Genomic DNA, 19071 nt, shown 5'->3' with positions numbered 1-19071 from the left:
AAGCAGGCTTCCAGAAGACCCATACTCACCAGCAGCAGTATCTGGCTTCCTGATGTCAGCTTAAATTAAACATTTTTTGTTGCTGTTGTTACATGTGTGTGCTTGGTCGCTCAGTTGTGTCCAATTCTTTGGGACCCCATGGATTGTAGCCCTCCAGGCTCCTCTGCCCATGGGATTCTCCAGGCAAGAATACTGGAGTGGGTTGCCATGCCCTCCTCCAGGGGATCGTTCTGGCCCAGGAACTGAATCTGCATTTCAGACATTTCCTGCATTGGCTGGAGGGTTCTTTACCACTAGCGCCACCTGGGAAGCCTCGTCGTTGTTGTTGTTAGAACAACATTAAAGAAAAACTTGAAAAGAGAAGGAATTTTCAATCCCAGGACTCAGTCACAATTTCCAATACATTTTAGGGCAACAGATATTTCCTGAGAGGCTTCAGTGGGCTTGCACTGGAGACTCAGAGATCGTCAAGACTGTCCTTGTCATGAGGAATCTACAGTCTAGGGCCAGGATTGAGGAGACAGACAGATACACAGATAATGCAAGACTAATGTGATAAGTACCAAGTCAGATGTCAGAAAGGGCTCTGAGGACAGAGACTCAGCCTCACCAAAGACTCAGGAAAGGGGTTTCTAGGAGGAGACAGTAACCTGACTTTTAAGGAACAAAAGACACAGATAAGAAAACAGTCGAGGACTGTCCCAGGTAGAGGAGACACAGCCGAGGCAGGAACACAGAGGTGCAGACAGCAGGAGATGGGGCTGGGGGAAGTGCACCGAGTTTGACTTTCTTGGGGGTCCAGTTCCAGGAAGGGACTGGAAGGTGACACTAGAGGGGTAGACTGAGTCACAGACAGCACAGTGCATCTTGTTGAGGAACCTGGCCTTTATCGTGTAGGTGACGGGAGCTGCTGAACATGCGTAAATCTTCCCTGCTTGGTGGGTGTTAATTAGATTAAAAAGAAAACAAAACACGATGTCCAGGACTATCTTGAGAACCGGTAACATTAAAATTTTTTTCTTTAATTTTTTAATTGCTTTACAATCCTGTGTTAGTTTCTGCTGCATAGCAACGTGAATCAGCTATACCTATACATATATCCCCTCCCTTTAGCCTCATTCCCATCCCCCACTCCCATCTTACCCCTGTAGGTTGTCACAGAGCACTGAGCTGAGCCCCCTGTGCTGTACAGCAGCCTCCCACTAGCTGTCTATTTCATACATGGTAGTGGAGATATGTAAGTGCTACTCTCTTGGTTCACCCCACCCTCTCCTTCCCCCACTGTCTCCACAAGTCCAGACAACAAGTAACATTTATTCAAAGTTTCTCAAGTGGGTCTTAGGAAGCATCACTACAAACAAAGCTAGTGGAGGTGATGGAATTCCAGTTGAGCTCTTTCAAATCCTGGAAGATGATGCTATGAAAGTGCTGCATTCAATATGCCAGCTAATCTGGAAAACTCAGCAGTGGCCACAGGACTGGAAAAGGTCAGTTTTCATTCCAATCCCAAAGAAAGGCAATGCCAAAGAATGTTCAAACTACCACACAATTGCACTCATCTCACACGCTAGCAAAGTAATGTTCAAAATTCTCCAAGCCAGGCTTCAACAGTACATGAATTGTGAACTTCCAGATGTTCAAGCTGGATTTAGAAAAGGCAGAGGAACCAGAGATCAAATTGCCAACATCCGTTGGATCACCAAAAAAGCAAGAGAGTTCCAGAAAAACATCTAGTTCTGCTTTATTGACTATGCCAAAGTCTTTGTGTGGATCATAACAAACTGTGGAAAATTCTTCAAGAGATGGGAATACCAGATCACCTGACCTGCCTCCTGAGAAATCTGTATGCAGGTCAAGAAGCAACAGTGAGAACTGGATATGGAACAACAGACTGGTTCCAAACTGGGAAAGGAGTACGTCAAGGCTGTATATTGTCACCCTGCTTATTTAACTTACATGCAGAGTACATCACGAGAAATGCTGGACTAGATGAAGCACAAGCTGGAATCAAGATTGCTGGGAGAAATATCAATAACCTCAGATATGCAGATGATACCATATTTATGGCAGAAAGTGAAGAACTAAAGAGCCTCTTGAGGAAAGTGGAAGAGGGGAGTGAAAAAGTTGGCTTAAAACTCAACATTCAGAAAACTAAGATTATGGCATCTGGTCCCATCACTTCATGGCAAATAGATGGGGAAACAATGGAAACTGAGAGACTTTATTTTTTGGGCTCCAAAATCACTGCAGATGGTGACTGCAGCCATGAAATTAAAAGACGCTTAATCCTTGGAAGAAAAGTTATGACCAACCTAGACAGCATATTAAAAAGCAGAGACATTACTTTGCCGACAAAGGTCTGTCTAGTCAAAGCTATTTTTTTTCAGCAGTCATGTATGGATGTGAGAGCTAGACCATAAAGAAAGCTGAGTGCTGAAGAACTGATGCTTTTGAACTGTGGTGTTGGAGAAGACTCTTGAGAGTCTCTTGGACTGCAAGGAGATCCAGCCAGTCCATCCTAAAGGAGATCAGTCCTGGGTGTTCATTGGAAGGACTGATGCTAAAGCTGAAACTCCAATACTTTGACCACCTGATGCAAAGAACTGACTCATTTGAAAAGACTCTGATGCTGGGAAAGATTGAAGGAGGGAGGAGAAGGGAATGACAGAGGATGAGATGGCTGGATGGCATCACCAACTCGATGGACATTAGTTTGAATAAGCTCCAGGAGTTGGTGATGGCCAGGGAAGCCTGGCATACTGCAGTCCATGGGGTCTCGAAGAATCGGACACGCCTGAGTGACTGAACTGAACTGAACCTGAACTCTCAAATGTCTTATCATGCTCTTAGGTTCTCATTAGGACATTGGCTTACCATGAGGCAAAGGACTGTCATGTATAGCCTGAGGACCCAAACTCAGGTCTTGACCACAGTACGTGGCCTCCCTCTTCTTCAGGCTGCCACAGACATGGGACCTGGGATGAATTTCTAGGATTGGGCCAGCAATGAATGAGCTGAATGAGGCTGTACTTCAAGGGTACAGTCAGGAACCAGAGGCCACTTGGATTTACTTCCTGTAGTTTAAGGTTGCTGATCCAGAAGGGAATGCAGACTACTGAGTGAGGGGGAGGCTTGAAAGATCAAACAATAGTCTCAGAGACAAAAGACTCCCAGGCACAGGAAGAGGTGACAACCACTCTGAGGCAGAAGTGCAGAATTCAGGACCCCAGGGCTGCTGAAGGGCTTCAGGAGATCAGGTGGCTGAGCAGCCCCTGGTGGCAGGCTGGCGTCCTGCCCCTAACCTACACCTCCGTGGGAGGCAGGAGAAAGTGCAACAACAAGATCTGGGATCAGACAACCAGACTTGCTTTCAAGCTCCATCACATGGTGGGGAGTTATCAAACCTCTCTGCACTCTGGTTTCCTTCTCTGTGAATGGAGATAAAGTAGTACTTAAATCATAGGGCTGATGTGAGGATTACATGTGACATCTACAGAAAGAGACCAGAATAATACCTGGTCCACATATGCAGCAATAAATATTAGCTCTAGACTCACGTTGAATGGAAAATAAGAAGAATTACCTCTACGGGAAGGAAGGAATGGTAGTTTCAGATTAGCAGAGGCAAGCTATTATACACAGGATGGATGAACAACGAGGTCCTAGGATATGGCACAGGGAATTACATTCAGTATCCTATGACAAACCATAATGGAAAAGAATATGAAAAAGTATATGCATATAACTGAGTCACCTTGCTGTACAAAAGAAACTAACACAACACTGTGAATCAATTAGACTTCAAAAAAAAAGAATCACCTCTATACGAATGTGAAAGTGAAAGTCACTCAGTGTTGTCCGACTCTTTGCGACCCCATGCACTATACAGTCCATGGCATTCTCCAGGCCAAAATACTGGAGTGGGTAGCCTCTCCCTTCTGCAGGTGATGTTCCCAACACAGGGATCAAATGCATTGCAGGAAGATTCTTTACCAGCTGAGCCACCGGGGAAGGTTGGTGGTTTGAGCACACCCAGGGACGACTGCCCCTGTGATCTATACAAATGGCTAAGATATAAAATACTGACACACAATCACACAGCCACATAGACACACATATGTTACAGATGTAAAGCTATTATTTTTTAAGAACTCCTTTAAAAATCAATGCGAATGTCCCTGAATGGTGGCCCTTCTCTCTGCCTGTCTGGCCTTTGCTACTGAAAGTCTGCATCAGTCTTGGTCATTCCAGGTTGCTGACAGCAAAGGGCGAGCCAACTCACCAGTTTGCGGATTTCACATTCTAAGTTCTGAATACAGTCCAGCTTCCTCTTGCGGCAGCGCTGGGCGGCGATACGGTTTTTGCTGCGCCGGCGGACATCGTGAATGAACTCTAACTGCTCCGATGTCAGCTTGTGCATCTTGATCATCATCTGGAAGTCATTCCTCGGAAGGTCTGTGATTTGATCGACAGGAAATGGAAGTTTGACCTGCAACCAAGAGTAACAGAACATGATTATGGCAGCTGGATTTTATAGTTTTCATTCTGGAGAGCGGAACATCAAAAAATGGTAAAATCTCCTTTTTAATGATGACCAAGTACTATGAAAACAACTGAAGCAAGCAGTGATGATTCTTTCCTGTTTCAAATATAAATAAGATGAAATATTCAGACAAACACAATGTGAACACACACATATTATGATGTGGTTATCATTCCTGAGCTCTTAGAAGCAAACAGCATGGAAACAATGGAAAATGTATACACTGTCATGGCCACAGCGCTTTCGTAAGCAGGACTCTACAATTAGTTGAAACCAACTCCCATTGAGCCTCAACTCAGTGAAGTAACAATTTATAGACAGACATCATCTGAGGAATCATCTAAAACACTTGAATTAAGAGAGCCCTGTACACCTTGGAGATGCTGGAAAGACGAAACAGTCGGTGTGATTTGTAGTTGCAGCAGCGTAAGGGAGACAGATATAGGGAGAGACCCTGGCGAGGCTACATCATTGAGATCTAGGAGTTAGAACTGGCTTTTAGTCCTTCCTGCCAGACTTGAGACTTCAGGCTGGTCACCATACTTTTCTGAGCCCCAGTTTCCTCATCTGCAAAATGGGGCATGCTTTTTAGCTGCACAGTGCTATTATATACCCATGAGGCACTATGGATTTTTGGAAAATAAAATGGCCCATGCTCTCACATTTTCTTTTACAATGTGATGCTGACCTTCCTCTGTCAAAAGGTGGAATGCATGTTCCTGCCTTTTGACCAAAACAATGAAATGGGAGTAATCCATGTAACTTCTGAGGTGACATCATAAGACCTGTACAGTATCTTCTTAGGCCTCTTAGATCAGGGCCAACCTAGGCCGTGGACCAGCACCTCCTGACAGACCAGCAGCAGCATTTGATCAGAAATAAAAGGCACAATAAATGCAATGCGCTTGAATCATCCAGAAACCATCTTCCCCACAATCAGTCTGTGGAAAAATTATCTTCCACAAAATCAGTCCCTGGTGCCAAAAAGGTTGGGGACCGCTATCTAAGACTGTGCTCTCTTTAGGACACATTGTGGAGAGGCCCAGGTAGAGAGGAACTGAGGTCTCCAGCCAACAGCCAGCATCACCTCATCAGTCCCATGAATGAGCCACCTTGGATGAGGATCCTCCAGGCCCAGGCAAACCTCCAGAGGTTGCCTCCTGCCAACATCTGACTTAAACCCCACGAGATATCCTGAGCCAGGCATGCTCAGATGGGCCACTTCTGAATTCCAGACCCACAGAAACAATGAGAAATGTTAAATGATTGTTTGAAGCTACAAAGTTTTGGGGTGATTTGTTGCATGGGTGCATGCTAAGTCTCTTTAGCTGTGTCCGACTCTTTGACCCTATAGACCATAGACCACCAGGCTTCTCTGTCCACGGGATTCTCCTGGCAAGAATACTGGAGAGGGTTGCCAAGCTCTCCTCCAGGGGTTCTTCCCCACCCAGGGACAGAAGCTACATCTCTTACATCTCCTGCGTTGGCAGGGAGGTTCTTTACCACTAGTGCCACCTGAGAAGCCCTGGGATGATTTGTTATGCAGCAACAAATAATTGATGCAGATACTGTTTTCAGCAAGAGTCTCACTTTCAAATTCTTGTAAATCAAGGAAAAGGTGAGCATCCTCCAAAGAATCCTTCTTTAGCATTTAGCAGAGAACCAACGTTCTCTCGAGCTTCCTCTGCACCAAGATAGAGAACACAGACCTGCACCTTCCAGTAGTCTGCCACTGCCCCCTTCAGGACTCCCTATGAGGCAGAGACTTCAGGAGTCAGCTCTGGTCCCGTCCAGAAGCTTCTGGAAGTGGAAGGTTGAGTGTTGCTTGGCCAAGACACAGTGTTTCCCAGCTCAGGGGCTGAGCGCCTGCTTAACACGAGCATCTGCTTTGGGTACACCAGCAGATGGAGCTATAAACCTAAACTTCGTTCAGGCACTAGCCCAGCGCTGTCCAATGCAAACAACATGAGCTGCCAGTGGGATTGTTACGCCTTCTAGTAGCCACGTTAAAGGAAGTGAAAAGAAACAGGTGACACTAATTTTAATAATATACCAAATAGAACCTAATGTAGCTAAAATATTATCAACAGTAATCAGCATGAAATTAATAAGACATTTCACTTTTGGGGGGATACCACATTTTCAAAACCCAAGGTGCATTTTATACTTGGGTGTGCCTCACCATTCAGACTAGCCTCATTTCCAGTGCTCAGTAGCCACATGCGGCGTGTGCCTCCTGTACTGGGCAGCATAGCTTTAGCAGACAGAACAAGTAGACTCGAGTGAACTTGGATAACCAGAGGAACAGACAGGCCATTCTGGGTTTAACTGATCAAAATCCTTTTGGTGAAGAAATAGCCCTTAGTTAGTATTCAGAACCTACAGGGTTATGTCTGGGTCATTCAGGGGAGTGAGAGGAAGATCTTTAATCCTGAGCTCAGGCTTTTGCTTTGGTTGCATCAGAGGCAGGCAGCCCCTGAGTGAGTCTGGACCCTGGCATTTGTGGTTACTTAATCCCCTGGCACAAAGGCAATCCTAGTAAATGATCGTTTGCCTTCCTGCGTCTGGGTGCGACGGCTCAGTCAGGTTTCTTCATAGCTCTAAGCCTGTGAGACGTGGCATTTGCTGAAGGCTCCCGATGGGTGCTCTGATTGAACTTCCATAGGGCAACCTCTGTTCCATGACAGCTGTCCAATGCTGGCTCAGGAGGGCAGAAATCACCACAGTGCGCATAACAGCACAGTCGGCTCAGCCCTGCTCCAGCCGCTAATGACGGGCGGTCAGCACAAACAGCTCCTTGTTATGGGCCCGGCAAAGGGCTTTGTCCACAGGCCGTGTTTGCACAGGGCTTATTATGATACGAAAGAATGTTTGATTTCTCTTTTATATGCCTTGGATAACAAACAGACTCAGATCCTGGACAGTACCTACACAACACAGAGGTCTGTCTGTTGGGCACAGGGATGTCCCCACACCAGGCAGCAGGCGTGTTTTCACAGCAGGCATGACAATGCTTTGGGCCTCACGGCGTCTCCCCCTCTGCTGACAACAAAGCGATTCTGCTGATGCTCTACATTTTCAGACAGAATATATACCTATGGCTCAGGCCACAGGGAAAGTCACAAGGCCTTCTATACCAAGGGCTACTGTATTTAACATTCTCTAGACAGCCTGTATAAAAAATAAACCACTATGGTAACAGCACCGAGGTTGACAGGAAAGAGGAAAAATCAACAATGCTGGTTTCAAAGTCCTTGAAGCAAAAGGCCATATAACTTTTCAGCAGAGCTGTTGCAACTCAAGCTGCTTTGCAGAGGTTGAAGGAAAATTGTCCACTATAGACTCTTCCATGTGAAAAAAATCCCCCCAGCCCCAACTACTCTGGTCTCTTTCTAAAGTGTGCTGCGACCCCCTCAAGCAAGGGAGGGATTACCCCAACTACCAAAGGGAAGCCCCTGACGTCGTTCTTGGAAAGGTGTGGCAGAAACCTTACCACAGCTATTTGCCAATTTCAGGGTAGGAAGTTCTAAACTGATGGGCATCTTCCCTGGAGATAAATGTCAGCCACAGACCCACTGAGGAGCTGGGAAAACGTTCCTTTCCCAGGCTGGAAGGCACCCACCTATTCCTCAAATGGGCTCAAAAGTCAGCTAAAGTGACTTGGCCTTGGACACTGAGAAGGCTGAGGCCCTCCTGCCTTTCTTTCGGCAAACTTTTCCAACTCAAATAGACCCAGTAGGGCTTCACATCTTATTTACTGTCCCTCCACCCACTGATTCCTTCAGGATTTCACTTCTCAGAGGTGACATAGTTTTCATTCCCCAGACCCTCATAAATAGTGAGGTGACGGGATGCAAAGTCCAGCGAACCAGCAGCATCACCTGTTAAGCGGCCAGCCTGCAGCTACATTCAGTGATCAGTCATGCATTAAGCTCAGCACAGAGGCACAGAAAGCTGACCAGGCTGTTTAGAAGGGTGAGGGCCCAAGGGGTCCAGGAAGCCCATGGTCTCTTTAGACAGGTGGTGCCCCAGCTTTGGATCTCAGTGGAGACTCACTCTCAGTGTCAGGGGCATCTTGGCTTGTCTCATCCTCTAAGGACCACGGTGGAGGATGTTTTCACCCGGGACTCACTCTGGGCTGGGTCAGTATTAACCAGAGGAGGGGATTTCACTCCTGGGGGCTCCAGCTCTGGAGCCAATGGTGAAATGAGTGGCCCCTGCGGTGCAGATAACCTCTGGCCCCAAGGGCTGACAAAAAGTGGGAAGAGGCTCTGACATTTGGACAGTGAATGAAGCTTAAATATTCCTCCTCAGGGGCCTGACCACGGGATGCTGCCAGCTAGACCCCAGGGGCTGGCGCTTCTTTCTCACCAGACAGAAATCAGCTGTTCCCTTTCTCTCTCCTGCCAACACCTACCCTGGTTCTACCGCCCAAACAACATCCCCTCTCTTCCAGTGAAACAAAATATCATTTAAGCATTGTATGAGAAATATAACTTCTAGCAGCAAATTCAAAGAAAAAAGAATTCCCACTCCCAAACATCAACGCTCCTGGGTTTCCCTGTGACCTTGGCCTCCTGGCACGCTTGTCACAGGCTGGTGATCAGCCGGTACTCTGGCTACCTCACCTTGCCATGCCTCTCAATACACATCTCACTTGCCTGATGTCTTTGGTGTGCTGGATGGGGGCTACTGGAGAGGCAGGACAGAGATGCAAATGTTGCAGAAAAAAAGGCGAAAAGAAGCACCTCTTTCACCTAGAGATTCCAACTAGAAGCACCAGCCCCGGGGGTCAAGCTTCAATCCTATCTCTTTTCTTCGTTTCACAATTAAGATGCTGAGCAGAAGCTGCAGGAATTGGATCCTCTTAGCAGTACCCTGGGAGAAGGCAATGGCACCCCACTCCAGTACTCTTGCCTGGAAAATCCCATGGATGGAGGAGCCTGGTAGGCTACAGTCCATGGGGTCGCTAGGAGTCGGACACGACTGAGCGACTTCACTTTCACTTTTCACTTTCCTGCATTGGAGAAGGAAATGGCAACCCACTCCAATGTTCTTGCCTGGAGAATCCCAGGGACGGCGGAGCCTGGTGGGCTGCCGTCTATGGGGTCGCACAGAGTCAGACATGACTGATGCGACTTAGCAGCAGCAGCAGCAGTACCCTGAGGATCTTAACAGCACAGTCACTTCTCCAAAACCTGTAACATTTATGCTCTTTTAAAAAAAATGTTCTAGCTGTGCTGAGCGGCATGTGAGATATAGTTCTCTGACTAGGGGTCAAACCCACACCCCCTGCATTGGAAGCCCAGAGTCTTAACCACTGAACCTTCAGGGAAGTCCCTAACACAAATGCTCTCGAAAGCCCCTCAGATCCCTGTGAGCTGTCTGGGGATCTGATGCCCTGTGGGCTGACGATTCCAGTCCTCTTTGAATGGGGATAGCCGGCTTTGAGCCGGGCAGATGCCAAAGACAAAACCTCCTCTGCCAAAGACAAGCTTCTCACACAACTGTCCTTCTAACCTCTGATCTCACGGTCCAGTTTCTGGAACAAACACAGGACATCTAGAATTTGGCTGTGATGCTACAATTACTGAGCTGTGTGATCCCAGGCAAGTCTTTTCCTGCTCTGTACTGAAGCTCTTTGAAGATCTGGGAGTCAGAGGGATTCAACATCGGTCCTACTTAGCTTACAGGGTTGCCATGAAGAAAAAAATTGGATAACAGATGGAGAAAGTGCTCTGAAAAGTTGGAACTGCCTTATAATTATGAAGTGTTACTAACGGGAGTAGCATTAGTGTTTCAGTTTGTCCACCATCTTTCTTTGTCACAAAGTTTCTTCTTTTGGTCATACGGCATGCTTTGGAGTTCCAGATGCTAAGAGTCTTTCTAGCCAAAAGGAAAACATTGTTTTCATTTGAAATATGGCTGACTTCCATGCTGCCCAGAATGGTTTTCGTTTTATTAAGCAGACCGACTACAGTTACTTTTTAAAAGATTTCTGATTCAACAAGCCACAAAAACGACTGTAAAATCTTTATATCCAACATATGTCTGGAAGTCAACATCTGGGTGGAAGAGTTAGAGTCAGACGTGGCTCTTTGATAACATTTCAGTGTTTGTTCTGGCCCTTACTTCTCCCTGCCCTCACACATCCACAAGGATACATGTACATGCAGCATCCTCGTATGCTTTTACCACTCTTGATATGAAACGTGTTAATAAAATAAATCCAACTAATCAATGCCTTTGATTATGCAAATAAACTGTCTTCCTGCTGCTTCTTTATTAAAATCTACAGTTAATGCTTGCGGTACAAAACTATTCACTAAGACTCTTACTACTTGGCACATGCTTGTGACTTTTCAATAATTTTCAAATTCTAAAAGCAAACCTGTAAACCACAATGAGGTACTATACCACTAGAACGACTATATAAAAAAAGGACAATAACAAATGTTGATGAGGGTGCAGAGAAACTGGATTCCTCATACAAGGCTGGTGGGAATATAAAATGGCTCAGTTACCTTGGAAAACAGCCCAGTAGTTCCTCAAAAGGCTAAACTTAGAGTTACCATATGATTTAGCTATTCCACTCCTTGGTATATGAGAAGAATTGAAAATATATGTCTACAAAAAACCTGAACACAAATACTCTTCATGGCATGATCAATAATAGCCCCCAAATGGGAATAACCTAGCATCCCTCAACCAATGAATGGATCAACAAAATTAGTGTATCTACATAGCGGAATATTATTCAGCAATAAAAAGAAGTGAAGAACAAATACATGATAATGTGCCAGGTGGATACAGTGATAGCAAGAAGGAACCTTGAAAACATGCTAAGTGATGAAGCGAGACACAAAAGGCCACGTGGCTAGATTCTACTGAAATGAAACATCTGGAATGGGCAAATCTACTGGAGACAAAGGTATATTAGTAATTTCTTGGAGTGATGCAGAGAAGGCAATGGCAACCCACTCTGGGACTCTTGCCTGGAAAATCCCATGGACGGAGGAGCCTGGTAGGCTGCAGTCCATGGGGTCGAGAAGAGTTGGACACAACTGAGTGACTTCACTTTCACTTTTCACTTTCATGCACTGGGGAAGGAAATGGCAACCCACTCCAGTGTTCTTGCCTGGAGAATCCCGGGGACAGGGGAGCCTGGTGGGCTGCCGTCTATGGGGTCACACAGAGTCGGACCCGACTGAAGCGACTTAGCAGCAGCAGCAGCAGCAGCACCAGCTTGGGGTAAGGGAAGAGGGGAATGAGAAGTGATTGCTACTGGATATTGTATTTCTTTTTTTGAGGTGATGAAAATATTCTGGGATTAGACACTGTAATGGTCCTACAACTTTATGAATCATTAAAAACCACTGAATTGTTCACATTAACAGAGTGAATTTTATGGTATATCAATTGTATTTCAGTTAAAACAAAAACCTGTGTGATATATGTACACAGAAATCAAACATTATAGGAATACACAGAAATCTTTCCCTATATTCCCTCTCTCCCTGCCTCCCATTTCATCTTATTATCTATACTGCTCTTATTGTTTATAATATATTTAGAAAGTAAACTAGGACCATGTTATGTATACCGTTTGTTACTTTTTCCACTTAATATGACCTATTCATTTTTTCATAATTGGAAGTAAGAAAAAAAATTCCCATGTTGACTTTTTAGGTATGAAGCCATGAAGTCATGAAGAAACATACTGATCACTTGATTATATAAAATTTAAACTTTTTTAAATGGAAAAAGATACTATAGAAATAGACTAGGAGAAATAAAAATTTAAAAAAATAACAAAGAATTCAAGAAACTTAATGATAAAGGTCATGGTTCTGAAATGACTTGACAATTATCAAACATAATCTGTAATTATTTTTTAGGATTTGTGCTTGTGCTCAATTGCTCAGTCATGTCCAACTCTTTGCGACCCTATGGACTGTAGCCCAGCAGGATCCTCTGTCCGTGGGATTTTCAAGGCAAGAATACTGAAGTAGGTTGCCATTTCCTTCTCCAGGGCATCTTCCTACCCAGGAATCGAACCTGCTGCTGCTGCTAAGTCACTTCAGTCGTGTCTGACTCTGTGCAACCCCAGAGACGGCAGCCTACCAGGCTCCTCTGTCCCTGGGATTGAACCTGAGTCTCCTGCAAATCTCCATATATATGAACAATTTTTATTTCATGATAAACAAAGACCAAAAATTTAGTTTAAAAAAACAGACTAGGAGAAGATATAGGCAACATGTACAAGAAAGGATTAATATTCTTAAATTAAGGATTCTGTAAACTCATTAAAGTCAAACACCACGCACACACACACAAATGGACAAATGGCAAGTCCAAGAAAAAAGAGAATACAAATGATGAATACATGTAAGAAAAATATCAACTGCATTAGAAGTCATCATGTCTTGTCTATCGGATTGGCAAATGTAAAAGGACTGGTGACCACTACTACTGGCAAGAACAGGGGCAATGGACACGCTCGTAAGTTTTGCTGGAGGCTGTGTGAATTGCTACAACCTTTTGAGAAAGTAAATAGGTAGTATTTAACAAATGAGTATGACCTTTAACCCACTTATGGAACTTTAACTCACAAAAATAAAAGCACCATCACCAAATAAATATGTTCACAAGAATGTTTATTGTGGCAATGTTTGTAAGAGGGAAATACAGGAAATGGAAATGTCTGTTGGTAGGTGATCACTGAGTAAGCTGTGATGTATAGGAACCAAGGATATTGAAGAAGCTTGTGTTAACCCTACACAATTGACCTAGAGGCATGTACACAGCAGACAGCTCTGTGCAAAAAGCAAGCTGCTTAGTAATTAAATGTGTGTTGTGTTGTGCTTAGTTACTCAGTCGTGTCCAGCTCTTTGCAACCTCATGGATTGTAGCCCACCAGGTTCCTCTAAAGGCTATTAAAGTAAAACCCAAACCCATAGACATGTGAATATATTTATATATTATTGTAGGCAAAGAGAAAGCCCGATAAATTTGGTACATTATGGGCTTGGTATGTTCTGCTTGATTATTTTTAAAAAGGAACTTCAAAAAGATGGTTGTTGATAAAGGACAATATTGTGCTTATTTAAACTTTTCCCAAAGCTGGGGAATACTTAGGATGAGAAGTCAATGTTGATGAGATGGGAGGGTAAAGAGAGTATAACCAGAAATCAGAATATTCTGTTCACTTGGAAAAGAAGTCACCTGGAACCTTACATGAGAGCAGACCAGGGCAGAATCAGCCCAAGAGATACTGGCTTCTGAATCATTTATGATTCACTTTGTGAAGAGCTTACCTTCAGCGTTATTGCTGGAGACCACACTTCCACTGGGGTCAAAGAAACTCCCCAAAGCAAATAATTAGCTCAAAGAGGAACAGTCATGCTCAGTCCCTGAGACAGTTCTTAGAAAACCTAATCTCTTCTACTTTAGGAAAATGAAAAGGTCAAACTGGGAAAACTTTAACTTTACTATAACAATTCTACCCAAAATGTACTACTGAGAGGGGCTAAATGTGACTCCTGAAATGGCACAGAAATTTGGAAAATTTCTTTTGAGACTGTTTAGCAATGTAAAGAATAGATTCATTTTTTTAAAGTGAAAATAAAAATATTTTTGAAAATAGTGTATATTTTTTGAGGGGAGACTAGTCCTGTTCATGACTACTGTGTAGGCTGAATAATTCCCCCATTTCACTGATTCATGTAAAACTGAAAAGTTCTAGGGACTTCTCTGATGGTCCAGTGGTCAGGAATCCACCTTCTGATGCAGGGAAATTGGGTTCGATTCCTGGTTGGCGAATCAAATCCCACATGCCTCGGGGCAGCTGAGCCTATGCGCCCCAACCAGAGAGAAGTCCGTCCACTGCAATGATGAAGATCCCACATGCCACATCTAAGACTCAGTGAAGACAAAACAACACAAACCTTGCAAAGTTCTAAGGCAGACAAGTGATAAAGCCTCAACACAGGAAAGATGCCTGTGCCCTTGTTGGTGGCATTCAGTTTCAAGAATTGACTTCAAGTTCTCTTTTGGGATGTAAGAGAGATAAAAGGAGATTTTTCTGAAATGGACAGGTCCTTGGACATATGCAGCTGTCATGCACACACATCCTTTTTAGTTAATGGTGGGGCTCCTCTTAAGAGAGAGACAAAAAGAAAGAAAGACTGAGAGACATTTGTCTTTTTCACGAGATATGTATCCTTAGAGAAATCATTACGCCAATGGACTCAGTGACCGGGCTTCTGAATCAGGAACGCTTATGAATAATTTCAGGGGGAAAAAAAGAAAACCTCCTAAAAGTTGTGATCAGAGAGAAAGAAATGAGTGAAGAGAGAGAACACAAACTTTAACTGTTCTCACCAAACCTCCACCTTCTCAGGTGGCAGACCCAGATGTGACTCTGGCTTGGGACACTGAGCCCAACCCTCCATTCCAAACCCTAGGAGATACAGTGTACTGAGTTTCCCATTCAAATTTCCTTTTTATTGTCTCTTAGTTAAACTAAATCCTTTCAGTATATTTCTCTTTCCATTTTTGCTAGGTAGTAACGGAGGGGTGGGGACCAGGCTAGGTAAAAGGCGAGGAAGTGACCACAGGGCATGTCTGTAGTTGGTACAGGGAGCTTTGGAAGCTGATTGCAAAACATGCCCAATTGAAACACTTCATGTGCTTCTTGCCAACCTCACAGAGGGCTGAATAAACTGCACGTGGCTCTGTGAAAAGCCAGCTCACCCCGTGTGGCATTTCTGCTGTCTGGTTGGGTTAACATCCCTGCTTTACTAGAGGCTAATATCCAGGGAGCACAGACGTGGATGAAGTGCACTGGCCTAATGAGAATCACGCTTCATTTCCGCCTGTGTTTTTCGGAGATGCAGTTCTCAGGAGGGGCTTGGCACTAGGCTTGCTCTGAGACACAGGTGGCAGGTCTCACGTGGGGTCCCTGGCAGTCACTACCAGATCGTGACACAGACACCCTCAGCTCTTTCTGGGGGCTTCTCGTGTTACAAGGGAAGGGGGATCACCTGCGGTGTCCATTCTTTTCTTTCCTTGGCCACATGAGTCTCGCTCACGATGTGGCTGGCGTTGCACCTGCTTCCTCTCCCAGCAGTGGGAAGATATGGATGGAGCCTTTGGGAATTTTTACCTAGAAAGCACTTCACTTTTAGTGTGGACAAAAACTGCTACTCAACCCCACTGCTCCTTAAAATGACTCTCACCGTTTGTGGGGCCCTTGGGCAATGACCCATGATACGGTCAGGTGCGACCGACAAAGGTGCTTCCTCAGTGATACTGGGGCCAGGATGGATGGTGAGCTGTCCATCACCTGCATTCACAATGGACAAGGGATGACTCCAGGGTCCCTGTTGACAAGGAAACTTAAAGGTGCTGGGAAAGCACGGGCTTACTGTGAATCTCTCCAGTTTCAATCAGTCAATTCTGAAAGCAATTTTATACTTTTCTTCTCACTGAAGAAGCGAGGGGCAAGGATGACGGTGACAGGTATGGCATTCTTTCAAAGCAGACAGGGCAGGGGGGATCTGGAGTACCTGCACACGCTTTCAGGCATCAGACTTTTTTCCCACTAAGCTCTTTGCCTCTGCTTTTTGAGGACTGAAATCTCGATCAAATTTCAAGTGCTGTCTGGGGCAAACTGGTTAATTCTGAATCACCTCCAAGGATTCTGCCTCTGTGGATGAGGGGGATGGGGCGGGTGTGTGGTTTAGTCACTCATTTGTGTCTGACTGTGACACCACGGACTGTGACTGTGGCCTGCCAAGCTCCTCTGCCCATGGGATTTCCCATGGCAAGAATACTGGAGTGGGTTGCCATTTCCTTCTCCAGGCGGTATCTTCACCACACAGGGTTCGAACCCAGGTCTCTTGAACTGCAGGCGGTCTCCTGCATTGCAGGCAGATTCTTTACCGACTGAGCCACCAGGGGAGGATGGGGGAGGCGGTCCCTTAACTGTATAGCTTAAATCTTGGCAAACAAGAACAATCTGGCAGTGGTGGGGGGGTCAGGGAGAGTCCAGATAAAGGACTGAGGGTGGATCACATGCTTGAATTTATGCGGGTTCCCTACCTCCTGGCCCCTGTCCTGCACAGGACACGACTCACTGTCTGCTTCCGAGAACGATCCGGATTCGTCGCTGGAGTTGGTTCCGTAAGACTGCTCACATTTAATCTGGGGTCGGACTTGGTTGTACATTCCGTCTCCCATCAGGCCTGGTTCCTGATGTTCTGTGGCAAGGAATCTGGCTCCCTGGGAACAGGGCGAGGAGGAGAACTCGCAGAGAGGGAGGCTGCAGGGCGAGCCCCCACTCCCATCCTCTGCGTAGGAGTAGGAGGAGCACGAGCTGGAAGTCCTTGTCCTGGTCTCCAACGGGGGCGAGCGAGGGCACACTTTGATTGGCACCGGGCAGCTAGTGTTGGGCCGCATCCTTCCTGGCAAGTGGTCCGCCATCAGCCCACCGTGAGGGTAGGCCTGTGAGCTGGGGAGGGACTGGCCGGCCCCCACCCACAGGCCCTTTGGCACCGGCTCGGAGAGGTCTTTGTCCAGAGCGCTTACCCCAGAATACGAGTGCACCGCGGTGCTCACTTGGTCACAGGCGCTGGAGGAGAAGATGACGCTTCTCCGGTCCAGCTCTCCTTCCTGTTTACAGAGAGCCTCCAAGCCAGGCCCCTTGAGGGGCGACCCCATGGTGAAGCTGGACGTGTCCTTCTGGCCCATGTGGGGCTGTCCGTAATTCCCCGGGAAAGGGGCGTAGTCAGTTTTAAGGTCACCCTGAGTGATCCCCTTGTCAAAAGGGCACGCTGAACTCCTGGCAAAGTGCTGCTGAGAGGTCCCGGGCAAGCCGGACGACTCCACACTTTTTGTTATGCTGAACAGAGACCTTAAGCAGGACGGGGAGGGCGCGCCCCTGGACCTCTCCAGGCAGGCGGCCCCGGCAGGGGGCGCGGGGACGGGAGCGGGGGCGGGGCTGGGCTGCTTCCGGTCCATTTCCACGTCGCCCGCTCGGTCTTTGACGTCAGGCTCATCTCCGGACAGGCAGAGCGTGATGCTCTCTTCTTCGTTCTCTTCGCTGGGCGGCTCGCTTTTAATCTGCCCCACGGCAAGCCCCGGTTTGAGGCTGGTGCCAGAGTGATCTTCACTGAATGTGCTTGCAAAACCTGAGGTACTGTGTGATGATGCGTTATAGACATTCTTGGTACATGCAAGCTGGTATTTCTTGTATCTGGGGTACTGCGTTAACGCGTCCTTGGCCGAGCTCTCCTTGGTGTCCGCGGGCACGTCGGACTCGGGCAACAAAACTTCTTCCTTCTCTGCCACTGGGATGGTGGTGGCCTCAAAGCTGATGGGATCTGGAAGCATCTGGTCCCTAGGGCAAGCCATCTTGGCCGTATCCGAATCCATGGTCTCCTCCTCTTCGTCCTCCTCCTCTCCCGCGCTGTCCTCGGGGTCCTCGTGCGGGCGCTGGCACGCAGCATCCTTCCGGCACACGAAGAGGCCATCCTCGCTGTTCAGGAGCTGGGTCTGCAGGAAGCTGAAGCAGGAGTCCTCCAGGTTGTGCATGCGCAGGAACTCGGCACAGCGGATGACCTCGCGGATGTTTTCTCTGCTGAGTAACAGCTTGGCGGTGTAGGCGAACTGCAACAGTGGCCCAAACCCCCTGGCCGTGACCTGCAAAACAAACAGGGAAATCGCCAACCGTTACCGTCAGCACTGCTATTGTCCCGAATCTCTCAACTGAAGCAAGATAACCAGACAGCGCTAATGTCCCAGGATAAAGACTGCAAAGGAGCAGTTAATCTCGTCCTGGGTCAGCAATGATTCGGCTCCCAATAATTAGGGCCTGTCTCGTGCACGCCACTGCTCTACTCATCACGATACACAGAACTGAAAATCACCAGGGTCAAGTGGCTAAACAAGATGACAACGGGTTCAGTGTTTACACTAATGAAATATCCTGGCAAAAATGCACGGTAACAATGGGACGCCTATTAATTTCCCTCCCCATCCATCCTGTTGAGAGCCATTGTACATCAGGAGTGCTGTGATGCTTCTTACAGCTCGCTCGAGCCAAAGAAAGCGTTATAATTTTCTTGTCAACTGCAAAACCGGCAATATGGCCCTGTTAAAAACCGGAAAGTCCACGGGGCTTTGAAAATAGTTTTTTGCTCACTTACAAAGTTAAAAGGAGACATTAAAAGCAACTCCTATTTTTTTGCTCACTCATCATGATTTCTATTTGAGATTTGCCAGCCATCATGTCATATCCCATCTTAACAATGGTACCAGAGAAGTCAGTCCTTAGCAGTGTTCTCAACAAGAAATTAACTCTTGGCCCATAAAACGGGGTTGCGGGGGAGGCGGGCGCGGAGGGTGTTACAAAACTAAACAAACCGGCTGTCATTCAAATGGTTGAAGCTGCTGAATGGCACGGGACATGGGCAATTCTTTCCCTAATTATAAGCAGCAGCCCTGCCACACAGCTGTCTTCTTTC

General features: G+C 46.4%; 1 protein-coding gene across 2 annotated transcripts in view; it reads right to left on the bottom strand.

Moving 5' to 3' along the window:
- BACH2 (BTB domain and CNC homolog 2) overlaps nt 1-19071 on the bottom strand; it is a 390487-nt gene that overhangs the window by 7553 nt on the left and 363863 nt on the right. For both annotated transcript variants that reach the window (XM_027551387.1, XM_027551386.1), the window contains 2 exons: nt 16649-18247; nt 4283-4489 (listed from right to left, as the gene is read on the bottom strand). In XM_027551387.1, coding sequence (XP_027407188.1) covers nt 4283-4489; nt 16649-18247 — 1806 coding nt within the window. The remainder of the gene's footprint in view (nt 1-4282; nt 4490-16648; nt 18248-19071) is intronic.

This window comes from Bos indicus x Bos taurus, chromosome 9 (assembly GCF_003369695.1).
Source record: "Bos indicus x Bos taurus breed Angus x Brahman F1 hybrid chromosome 9, Bos_hybrid_MaternalHap_v2.0, whole genome shotgun sequence".
Lineage (NCBI taxonomy): Eukaryota > Metazoa > Chordata > Mammalia > Artiodactyla > Bovidae > Bos > Bos indicus x Bos taurus.
The sequence above is the reverse complement of the archived record's forward strand: the minus strand, read 5'-3'. Positions and strand labels throughout refer to the sequence as shown.